Genomic DNA, 12500 nt, shown 5'->3' with positions numbered 1-12500 from the left:
TTTGTTACTGCTGGTTTTATGGGAATCTGTTTTCCAGCCTCTACAAAATGCTGACCTTATTTTACCGGTCTCAGTGACTCACACACACATACACACACACACACACACACACACACACACACACACACACACACACACACACACACACACACACACACACGCAGTCACAGGGAGAGCTTTTTGTCTGTCTCAGCCTGTCTTGCTCAATCTAGCTTTACTTTGTTTCTTTTAAAAGAGTGAAAAGACAAACACAAACAGAGAGAAAGGGACAAAAGAAGGTGTCAACTTAGTTCCCCTCTAGCGCCTCTGCACATGCTGAGTGTGAGATGTCTGTGGCTCTCCAAACTGCAGTACACACACTTGGGAGAGAACCTCAATGGATCCAGCAGCTCTCTCTGTGTGTGTGTGTGTGTGTGTGTGTGTGTGTGTGTGTGTGTGTGTGTGTGTGTGTGTGTGTGTGTGTGTGTGTGTGCTGAGTGTGAGATGGTTGTTGCTCTCCAAACTGCAGTAGACACACTTGGGAGAGAACCTCAATGGATTCAGCAGCTCTGTGTGTGTGTGTGTGTGTGTGTGTGTGTGTGTGTGTGTGTGTGTGTGTGTGTGTGTGTGCTGAGTGTGAGATGTTTGTTGCTCTCCAAACTGCAGTACACACACTTGAGACAGAACCTCACTGGATCCAGCAGCTCTGTGTGTGTGTGTGTGTGTGTGTGTGTGTGTGTGTGTGTGTGTGTGTGTGTGTGTGCAACAGCTCTGTAGTAACTCTTCCCTTAGTTAGGCTGCACACTCAATATCTATTTCCATAAAACATAAAGTGTAAAAACAGTTACAATACTCACAAAAATATTTTGAAATACCAGATTCTGGACATTCTGGTCATTGTAAATATACATATTTGTGTATAATGTGCTCAGTCTCTGTGTGTGTATGTGTGTGTGTGTGTGTGTGTGTGTGTGTGTGTGTGTGTGTGTGTGTGCTCAGTCTGTGAGGCACTGGCATGACGGCTGTATCACCACCTTGTGGTTCTCACCTGTTTATCATGTGTTTTACCCTAACACCAATCTGCTCTAACTAGACTGTCGTCACAGCTCTCCTGGATGCTTGGAGCTAGTGTTGAATCCTCAATGACTTACACGAGCTGTTCATTTTTAAATTATGTCGATTAACATACCAGCAGAACTCCGTCAGTTCTTTACTAGGAGAAGAGATAAGAAAAGAGAGAAGAGAGAAAGAGAAGAAAAGAGAGGAGAGAAGAGGAGAAGAGAGGAGAGGAGAAGAGAGAAGGCAGGAGAGGAGAAGAGAGAAGACAGGAGAGGAGAAGAGAGGAGAGGAGAAGAGAGAAGACAGGAGAGAAGAGAGGAGAAAACAGGAGAGGAGATAGGAGAAGAGAGGAGAGGATGAGACTGGAGAAGAGAAGAGAGGGAAGTTGAAGAGAAATAAGAAAAGAGAAGAAAAGAGAAGAGAGGAGAAGAAAGGAGGAGAGAGCAGTGAGGAGATGAGAAAAGTGGAGCAGAGAGGAGTAAAGGGGAAGAGGAGATCTGCCCGGTTAAATATTTACACCTGCAAAATGAGCAGAGCTGCTTGAGGAGTTAGAGTTGACACCCCCATTCTTTCTGTGCTCTCTGACAACAGCCAAGGGTCAGATTTCTCCTCCTTTCTTCTGCTACAAGCCCTCTTGCCCATGTTGTACTGCTGAAGGGACACACCTTAAAACCTGAAACCGTGCTTGCTCTGCAGCAGCTAATCATGGACCTTGATAGGGTTTTATGGCCCAGATCTGGCCCTGATGAGTCTGATCTGGTGACCTGGGTCTGGTGAGTGTTCCTTATGGGGAATTACAAGTACATGCACAAGTAGTTTATTGTCATGTATTCATAAAAGGAATTAGAAATGCAATTCCTTGGGCTCAAGAGCCGGCTCAACTTTAAGAATAAATTGAAACTAGTAATTAAAAAAGGTATATTTTGTGTGTATGGGGTGTATGGTGTGTGTGTGTGTGTGTGTGTGTGTGTGTGTGTGTGTGTGTGTGTGTGTGTGTGTGTGTGTGTGAGGGGGGTGGGTGATTAAATGGAATTCACACCGGTAGCAAGACGTAGGTGTGAGTAAAACAAAAATAAATCCATTTACACAGCCTCCATCTCTGACATGATGTAACAATGTGTTTACTGTAACAAGGAGCTTTTGAATGTGTAGGCCTACTATAGATAGATGAATGTGTAGGCCTACTATAGATAGATGAATGTGTAGGCCTACTATAGATCGATTAATGTGTAGGCCTACTACAGATAGATGAATGTATAGGCCTACTATAGATAGATAGACAGAGATAGGAAGTAACGAAGTACAAATACTTCGTTACTGTACTCAAGTAGATTTTTCAGATATTTTTACTTTACAGACAGATTCCAAATCATTGCAGCTGGATGGCAGTAACGTTAACGTTAGCACGTAGTAGTATGTCTCAATTAAATTTAGTCAAAAATGCCCTCCTCCTCTCCTCGCCTTTGGTGCTTCCCTAACTTCTAGCTGCAGTGTAGCCTTTCTTAGCAATAAGTAGATGCAGCATATTGGGTCTTGAACAGGGATGTAATGGAGGCTAAATGCAAGTAAACGGTTTACCCACCTCTGAAAAACCTTCAGAAATAGTTTATCCACCACTTATTAGAGTTTATCCACCTCTCAAAAAAGTTTATTCACCTACAACTGTTAACATTTAAAAATTACACTGTATTATCCACAATTACAATATGTATACTCATCAACACTCTATGAACTTGAATTGTTATAAACATTGGACAATAACCTCCACCATCATCAAACATGTTCAGAATTTCTTTTAAAAAAATCTGATACCGCATGGTGCAGCGGTCCACCTTACCGTTATCACAGAATTCATAGTTTACCCACCTCTTATTTTACAACTACATTCCTGGTCTTGAATTCACAGGAATCCATAGGAATTCAATAGCCATGATGTTGTTTTTACCAATATTAGTTGTGCAGACGTATAGTCCATCTTATACACACCCATGAAAGAAAATGCAAAAATAGAGACTTTTGTGATTCCATTTTGTATAGTCATTCTATATCAGAACCTGACATACAATCCAAATAGTATAGAAGAAACCTCAGAAATGCATACTTTTATTGTCAGTATGCATTTTGGGTAACCAAAAGGGGCAAAAAGGGCATTTTACAAAACGCATGAGAATACCTTAACCCTTAAAGGAGTACCGTCACACTGGTGTGACAGGAATGTTGAGAAATGAACGTTCTAAAGAATATCTGGGTTCATTGAATTCAACATAGAATTTTAGAACCTTCAATTGTTGCGGAACTTAGAACGTTCAAAAACCTACACCTTTAAGGGTTAACAAATAATGGTCTAAAGTATTCATTTTTCATTCTATATTGATCTACTTTTGCACACAGCTTCAGAAGACCTGGTGCTAGGGCTCAGTTGTGTTTCTAAAATCATATCAAATGACCTAGAGGGCTGAAATGTGGTCAGTTCAGAGATGCTTGTTATCCGGCAGAAAGAAAAAAACAATCTTCTAGGCTCTGTAACTCTGTGCCAGTGCTTCCTAAGAAACTACAGGATCTTAGCTTTAGATGTCCAGCATTTGATGGTAGGCCAAAAGAACACATTGCCCTCTGAAGTAGGCAGTGCAATGTTGGGGGGGAAAGCCTAGAAATGGCTCAACAGGTTATAAGGGGAAGATTTAAAAAGAGAGACTTTTGCACTCATTTGTGTGGTCCAGGTACCGTTGCATAAAAAATGATTGTCATTCACAAGACTACTTTACTTTTATACTTTAAGTAAATTTCCAAGCCTGTACTTTGTTACTTTTACTTGAGTAAAGAAGTTAAATCAGTACTTCTACTTTTACCAGAGTATTTTTTAACACAAGTATTTGTACTTCTACTTGAGTACGGGAAGTGAGTACTTTTGCCATCTCTATAGATAGATAGATAGATAGATAGATAGATAGACAGATAGATAGATAGATAAATAGATAGATAGATAGATAGATAGATAGATAGATATAGACAATATGTAGACAGATATAGGTACATAGATAGATAGATATATAGATAGAGATACGTATATAGACAATATGTAGACAGATATAGGTACATAGATAGATAGATAGATAGATAGATAGAGATTGACTGTTTCATGTCACCAGGGGGATAATCGTTTAATTGCGGATAATCACTCCATGTTCCACAACGAAGACTGTGGACACTGTTCCCATGACGGTCAAGTCGCCTCACCCTTCGCCCAGTCAACAGGAATGAGACAAAGGAAAGTATTCTCCAACTAGACTGTGCTCAGGCTGTGCTTGTGAGTGATGCGAAGATGCAGGATCGTTTTAAGAGGTCATGCATGTCTCGTCTGACTTCTCAACCAATAGCCTCGGGCAGAGGTAGACTGGTTTGCTTCCAGTAGAATAGCTTCATTGACTCCAGTGATTAAGTCCCATACTCTTATACTGTATAAACTACTCTTTGTCAATGGTCTTAGTCATCCTCAGTCATCCTTGGCCTCCTTTCAATTAGCTTGCATGGTGTCAGTTAGAGTACACTTAGCTTCCATGCCCTTATCAAACCTGTTCTTAGCAATCCTACTTCAGAACAATGCTTAGTACTGTAGTTAGCTTACATTTAGTGCTACCAGTTGGCCTCCTTCTTATAGCCTGCTGGTAGCTGGTAGTACCCAACTCTGTGCTTTGTGTTAGCCTCCTGATTTGCATTCTCTTTGTAAACCTGCTCTTAGCATGCTGCTAATGATTACATTGCATTAATGATTTAGCGGAGGCTTTTATCTAAGCTGACATACAGTTAGCCCTATATGTCTGCCTGGTGTTAGGTTGCCCCAATTTAAGTCAGCTAGGTCTCAGTTAGCATGTTAATATGTTGTGCTTGAGACAGCTCTGAAGATATTCTCAGATTTGGAATTCATTTCTGACCTTTGGCGTCTGCTAGCTCCTTGTTACAGTAAAAACATTGTTACATCAGACCGAGAGAGAGAGAGAGAGAGAGAGATTCATGTGTCTTGGAAGCAGCCACACACACACACAAACACACAACCTGCCCATCCACACACACACTCAACAAAACACATACTGTCTGTGAGAAATAAGTCTGAGAGGGAGAAAAAGAAGAAACTATGGAAGAGAGAGAGAGAGGAGAGAGACCCTCAGAGAGACCCCCGTGTGTGTGTGTGTGTGTGTGTGTGTGTGTCACGTGTGTGTGTGTGTGAGCATGAGTGTGTGTGTGCCTCATGCAGTACTGTAGGTCTGTGTGTTGTGAACAGAAAGAGTGAGTCTAGCGAGAGAGGAGTGGGAGCGGGTGAGCAAGTCTTCTCCTGCCTGATATGCTGTGAGGATGTGAGTCATGGGTACTGCGTGATACTGGAGGATTTGAGCTCGTCTCTCTTCACTCTGAGTGTGTGTGTGTGTGTGTGTGTGTGTGTATCTGTGTGTGATCATGTTTACAGACAGTATATAGGCCTGAGTGCGTTCTGTTGCATGCATGCATGTGTGTGTGCACTCGTACGTGTGTGTGTGTGTGTGTGTGTGTGTGTGTGTGTGTGTGTGTGTGTGTGTGTGTGTGTGTGTGTGTGTGTGTCTGAGAGGTGTACCTGAAGCAGCAGGTCTCCCTCTGAGAAGCTGACCCCATCCAGGCTGCTGGTGGTCTGTCCATTTGTTCCAAATGCTCCCTGGCCTGGCCAACCGACGCTGGGCTTCATGGTGGCTGGAGAGAGAGAGAGAGAAAGAAGGAAGTGGAGAGAGAGTGGAGAGGCCGATTAATCATGGTAGACAAAAGTAACAACTTTACAGTCTTAAGCCTTATCTTTCTCTTTTTCTTTACAAGGTTGGCAGGTTTAGGCTAGCACGTTTCATTACACACAAAAAAGTCCACCCATCAGTCTTTCTTTCTTTGTTTTTCTTTCTTTCTCTCTATCTTTCTCTCTTCCACTCTTTGCATGTATTAGCCTACTGTTCATTTATCTCTCTGTTCTCTCTCTGCTCTGAGGGATTAGGCCTGATTTAGTGTTTGTGTAGACCCCCACACACACACACACACACATACATACACACACACACATACACACACCACACACACACACTTTTGCTGCTCCAGATGTGGATTGGGGCCCCCCTAGCTGTTATTAGCATGAATCTGGACGCAGCCTTGCATCTACACTGCACATGAATACTGTATGTACCCCATTGTTAAGAGCATGAGAGTCCCCCGGCCTGTCTCACTAACACACACACACACACACACACACACACACACACACACACACACACACACACATGCAAGTCTGTCTTAAAACGCGCTTTTAGATGATGTACTGACACATGCAAAGCCTCAAAATCTTATTTCACAAGTGCAGCCACAAGCTAGCAGTTATCTATATCTTGCACATCTATTGCTGACACCAATGAGTCACCCCACAGGTTAAACAGGGCCACAGTGATGGTGTCACCAACGGATATTTCAGGAGAGATTGTGGCGTGAAAATGGACTTGTGAAATTTACCCAAATCTGTCATGCCAGCTTGAGGCTTCCTTATCAAGTTTATCTGCTCCCACCAAGTGTGCTCAAGTCAGAGGGCTGTTGCTGCAAAGAGTTTGGCTTAAAACTCTACATTGGAATGCATCTTAAGCAAGTCTTTTTATCAACAGTGCCATCTGTAAGCTAACAGAGTCAACCAAAGGATACAATTGATACATTATTTCTTGGCTATCCGTGTATACTAGATACCGGATAAATATATTCACTAGAAACTGGATAAACAGATAATAGATAAATAGCTGTAAAAAGATCCATCGATATGTAGATACTAATAGATACTAATAGATACTAGATAAGTAAAATGTGAGGAGAAAAAGGAAATGTACAAGTGCAAGGACACAAAAGTAGGTTGAGGATAAAGATAGAGATGGAAAAACATATCACAGACAGAAATGACAGAAAAGTCATATCACATAGACAGTGTGCTGGGATGTTTGTGTCAGACGCAGAGAGGTAATTTCCAAAGAGAGGATCTGCGCCTTTGACGGTGGCTATTGTCTTTGTCAGTGCGTAGGCTCCAAAACAAGTAATAAGAACAAAAATCAAGACGCAGTGAGGTAGACACAGTGTCACTCAGACAGCCAGGCAGACACACACACACACAGACAGACAGAGTCACTCAGACAGACGGGCAGACACACAGACAGTCAGTTTGTGGGGATGTTTGCATCAGACGCAGGGACGCAGACACACAGAATCAGACAGACAGACAGACAGTGTGAGGCCCATCAATGGAGTCTTTCCAGCCCCCAAACTCCAGACAGGAAGTGAGCTACAACCAGGCCTCTCTCCCCACAGCGAACCCAGAACAGGCGGCACCTTGTTCCAGCCGACTCAGCTCTCGTCCCAGCCCGCCTCGGCCCGACCTGACATGGACGCGGACTGACCAGAACAAACGGTCACTTTGTGCTCATGGCTTCTGAGACGAGGCCGGGCCTTCATGCCAGATCATAAATCAACACAGCAAAGGCCTCTGGGCTTTCTTCTACCCAGCTGGACAAGGTCGCACACAGGGGGAGGAAGTGACCACAGGGGGGTGGGGGTACGGGGGCACCAGGGGCAGATGGAGGGCGAGGAGGTGACATAGTGGGGGTGGGGGTACAAGGGCACTGGGCAAATGGAGACGCAGGGGAAGAATGATAGAAACTGAAAGCTGCTTTTCCATATAGGTGCACAATAGAGTTTTAGAGCAAGCTGGGGAGAGTTCAAACTGTGCAGCGCTGCACCGACCCAAAGGCCTCAACAACAATACTCACACACACAAACTCATCTGCACTTAAAACCATCTTTTGTTTTGTTCACTCAAAACTGCAATATAGCCTACTGCCTAACTGAATACATCATGTTACTGTGAGTTCATTCATTACTGTGTTAGCTAATCAATATCTATTAGATTAGATTAAATTAGATTCAACTTTATTGTCATTTAGCAGAGTAGAGGTACAAAGCCTATGAAATGCAGCTGACATCCAATCAGAAGTGCAGAAGAAGCAATAAATACCAAAGAGCAGGTTGAGTATAGTATTCTGTGCAGTTATGTAGACGATAGAGATTAGTTATGTACAACCGTGTAGTTAGATAAATACAGGTTTTCCAAATGCGTGCCTACAGTGACAGATAAGGAGTATAGAGGGTTATGTTCAGAGAGTATAAAAAGACATTCTATATATACATATACACACACATGTATATTGCACAAGTTTATGGGCAGGTTATGAAATATAAAAATATAAATATATTGTGCAGTTTTGGGTGTTGGCAGTGCAAGGGCATTGATAAAACAGTGCAGGAGTAAATGTATATATAATGGTTTGGGTGGGTGGCATCCTTGACAATGGATTTGGCTTTGTTTGAACAGCGTTTATGATATGTTGTGGATGGAGGGGAGTTGGGAGTCAATAGTCCTTTGGGCAAATTTCACTACTCTTTGGAGGCCTTGCGATCAGCAGTGTTGCAGTTGCAGTCATATACAGTCATTGGTGTTAGCTGAATATGTACATGTAATGTAGGCTTGGTGCAAACAAATGCACGTACAAGCAAGGTGCCTGTATGGTAGAAGAGCAGGGGTTCAGATGCACAGTTGTGGTTTGTGGGTTGAGAATAGAGTTGTGTGCATGTGTGTGTGTGTGTGTGTGTGTGGCATGTTTTATGGGCTAGTGGTGTTTGGTGCTGGCATTTCGGTTGGTTGGTTAGCTGGTGGGGTGCAGGGAGCTAAGGTCACGCTGCAAAAAGGCAGGATAGGGTGTGTCTCGCTCATTTCCTCTGCAAACTAGTGCAGACGCACAACCAGAGCCCATGAGCTATTTCAGGAGCCAGCGCTAACCCTGCGCTAACGCTAATCTATCCCAGAGTATCACAACAGAAAGGACAACTCAACCTTGCACATACACAGAAGAAATAGACACAGCAAGAGAGAGAGAGAAGGGGGGAGGGAGAAACACACACACACACACACACACACACACACACACACACACACACACACACACACACACACACACACACACACACACACACACACACACACACACACACAAAACAACATTTCCAGTTCCAGACCAAAAATATCTTTTCCACAGGACGCAGATGTTGTGTGATAATTCAGAGGGGGGATATGTGCGCCCAGAGAGTGGAACCACTTGAAACGAGGGACGGCCTATCGATACTGACGCTTGAGCAGAAGCCTCCATGTGCTGCACTGCTTAGCGCAGGCCCAACGCAACGACGGGGAACAGAGGAGGAAGGAGGAGAAGCCACAAGAGGGGTTTGGCGCACACACACACACACACACACACAAACATACACACACACACACGGTACCACAGTCACAATGTGCCACCCTAGTCAGCACTAAAAGAAGGAGATTTAGAAGCAAATCAAAAAGAAAAATGAACAGCTTTGTGTGCTGTTGTTGTTGTTGCTGCAGATAAATGAACTAGCACAGAGGTTAGACAGTGCAGCTGGAAAATAAGAGAGCCGCTTGTTTGAGTGTCGCTAAAGCACAGAGCAATGCATGTTGGGACGGCAAGCACCACACAGGAAGTGTGTGTCTGGTTTCTGCTGTGGAAGCTTTCTCTGTCTGGGGCTGAGTGTGTGGTTGTGTGTGTGTGTGTGTGTGTGTGTCTGTGTGTGTGTGTGGTTGGTTGTGTGTGTGTTTATGTATGAGCAGTGTTTGCTGCAGTTGCTGGAGCAGCTCGGTAAGTTTTATGAGAGTGTTTTTTTTATCGTTCACATCTGTGGTCCTCCCTCTTGGTCGCGAGGGTTAACCTCCACGCTGACGCGAAACACTGACACCACACTAAAGCCATGACTCACCGGCTTGGCTCCCTCTCCCTCTCTTTAGCTGCTTCTCTTTATCTTCTTCTCTCTCTCTCTCCCTCTCTCTCTCCTTAGCTGCTTCTCTTTCACTTTTCTGTTTCTCTTCTCTCTCTCGCTCTCTCTCCCTCCCTCTCCTTAACAACTTCTCTTTTGCTTCTTCTCTCTTTCTCTCTCTCTCTCTCTCTCTCTCTCTTTCTCCTTAGCTACTTATCTTTCTCTTCTCCTCTGTTTCTCTCTTTCCCTCTCTCACTGGAACTCCCTCCATCTTTCACAGTTCATATCTCTCTCTCCATCTCTTTCATTCACTGTCTCTGTTTTTCTCTCTCTAATTATATTCTTAATTCTATATTCTATATTCTTTTCTGTGATATACTCTCTCCTCTCTCTCTCTCCCACATACACACACACACACAGACACACACACACACACACACACTGGAACTCCCTCCATCTCTAACAGCTCATATATCTCTCTCTCCATCTCTGACTCACTGTCACTCAGTTTTTTTCTCTTTCTCTGATTATTCTTTTCTGTGATGCACTTTCTCTCTCTCTCTCTCTCTCTCTCTCTGGAGAGTAGTGGTAGAGTAAATGTGTGTAGCTCTGTTACAGTAAGAACAGGATAAGAACTGCGTTGTATGAGTGTGAGCCAATATGAACCGGGTTGAGGGGCCCACTACAAAACTAGATACATGGCAGGTTGAGGGGTACACTACAAAACCAAATACATGGCAGGTTGAGGGGTACACTACAAAACTAGATACATGGCAGGTTGAGGGGTACACTACAAAACCAGATACATGGCAGGTTGAGGGGTACACTACAAAACTAGATACATGGCAGGCTGAGCCCAAAGTCTGAGATGTGTTCAGTTTGGGCAAGTAAAGGCAAATGTTTGTGGTTATTGTCTTGTTGCTTGCAATTTAGTTTACAGTTTGTGTCACAGTATGGTATGGCAACTGCTCTGCCTCCAACCGGAAAGCACTGCAGAGGGTGGTGAAAACTGCCCAACACATCATCGGTTCCTCACTCCCCTCCATCGAGGCCTTCCAGGGCAAGTGGTGCTTGCGTAAGGAGCGCAGCAGCATCGAAGACAGTTCTCACCCCAACCACTGACTGTTCACCCCACTCCCAGCAGGTTCAGAGGAAGCTTTTCTTTCCTGCGGCTGTCACCCTACTGAACTCTAGCTCTGCACCCTGGTGACAACCAACCAATAAAGCCCTTACAACCAACCATGCTCTTATAAAGCTACTGATAATATTGCACATATTTATATTTATATTTAAATTATATTACTCTAAACAATACCACTTTCTTAACTGTATACTACTGTCTACACTGCACTATATGTCTTATACTGTTTATACTGCACCAACTGCAATTCGTTGTCTCTGCACTTGTACTCTGCACAATGACAATCTAATCTAAAGTGAGCAATTGACAAGTTTAATGACAAAGTTCAGATTTCAAAAATCAAAGCCGGCCAGAAAGGTTTGCCTGTTTGTCCAATTTGAACACACTTCAGGCTTTATGCTCAACATATCACTCATCACACTTCACACTTTGGAGTATACTCTCCTGTTCATGGATTCTCTTCTCTCTTTCTGATATGTGTAGGCTTGCCCAAGTCCATCTCTCCAGCCGAATCTCTTTGCCCCCTCTCTCCCTTTTTCTCTCTCTCTCTCTCTCTCTCTCTCTACCCCCTATGCCTCTCTATATCTCTCTCCCTCTCTATCCCCCCTCTCCTGTGGGCCAGTACAGTGAGCTGTTGAGGAAAGCAGACACACACACACACACACAAACACACTGCAGAAGCCAGTGGTTGGCTGACTCAACTCCCTAGCCGCCCTCCTCCTCTTCATCCTCCTCCTCCTCAGTGGCAGCACCAGCCGCAGCAGGAGCAGCAAAGCCCAAAATCCCCTCTGGACTCGCGACTCTGGACATCTCTCACAGATCTCCACAGATGGACAGGAGTCTCCGAGTCTGCGACGGCGACATCATATAAACCCCAACAAGACACAGTCAATCTATCAATCCGGAAAGTTCCTCTGGCGGCGCATGCAGGGTTCGGCAGCGACTGGTTCCAGGCAGGCTCAGGGAGATGTGGCCGCATCAGGCCACATGGGCTCTGTTTATAGCGCCAGGCCCATTTGGACTCCTGATGCCTTTTCATGATGACACGCAGCCTATCATTAAGCCTCATAAATAGGGCTATTTCTGCAGAGCGCTGCTGTCTTCTAGGGCAATGAAGAGAGAGAGAGAGGAGAACGATAGAGAGGGAGAGAGAGAGAGAGGGAGAGAGAGGAAGAGAGAGAGAAGAAAAGAGAAGACCAATGTTGCCAGTAAAGATGCTTTTCTAGCTGAATGCAGTAAAAGAAGGAAGAGAGAGGGAGAGATGGACAGATGCAGAGAGAGAGAAGAGGGAGAGAGGGAGGGAACAACATAGATAGAAAGAGAGCACAGAAATGGAGAGAGAGGTTTTCATATCCCACAAGGTTTGCAAGCATTTTCCAAAACTGAGACTACCTAACAATTAGACAAACCACCAACACAAATAAATAAAGTAAATAAACAAATACAGTATATAACCACT

At 44.0% G+C, this 12500-nt stretch overlaps 1 protein-coding gene across 1 annotated transcript in view; it reads right to left on the bottom strand.

The window, feature by feature from the left end:
• The window catches only part of ahr2 (aryl hydrocarbon receptor 2), a 97862-nt gene that overhangs the window by 16714 nt on the left and 68648 nt on the right, over positions 1-12500 (bottom strand). The window contains exon 3 of the mRNA XM_048235441.1: positions 5645-5757. Coding sequence (XP_048091398.1) covers positions 5645-5757 — 113 coding nt within the window. The remainder of the gene's footprint in view (positions 1-5644; positions 5758-12500) is intronic.

Source organism: Alosa alosa, chromosome 23 (genome assembly GCF_017589495.1).
Source record: "Alosa alosa isolate M-15738 ecotype Scorff River chromosome 23, AALO_Geno_1.1, whole genome shotgun sequence".
Taxonomy (NCBI): domain Eukaryota; kingdom Metazoa; phylum Chordata; class Actinopteri; order Clupeiformes; family Clupeidae; genus Alosa; species Alosa alosa.
The sequence above is the reverse complement of the archived record's forward strand: the minus strand, read 5'-3'. Positions and strand labels throughout refer to the sequence as shown.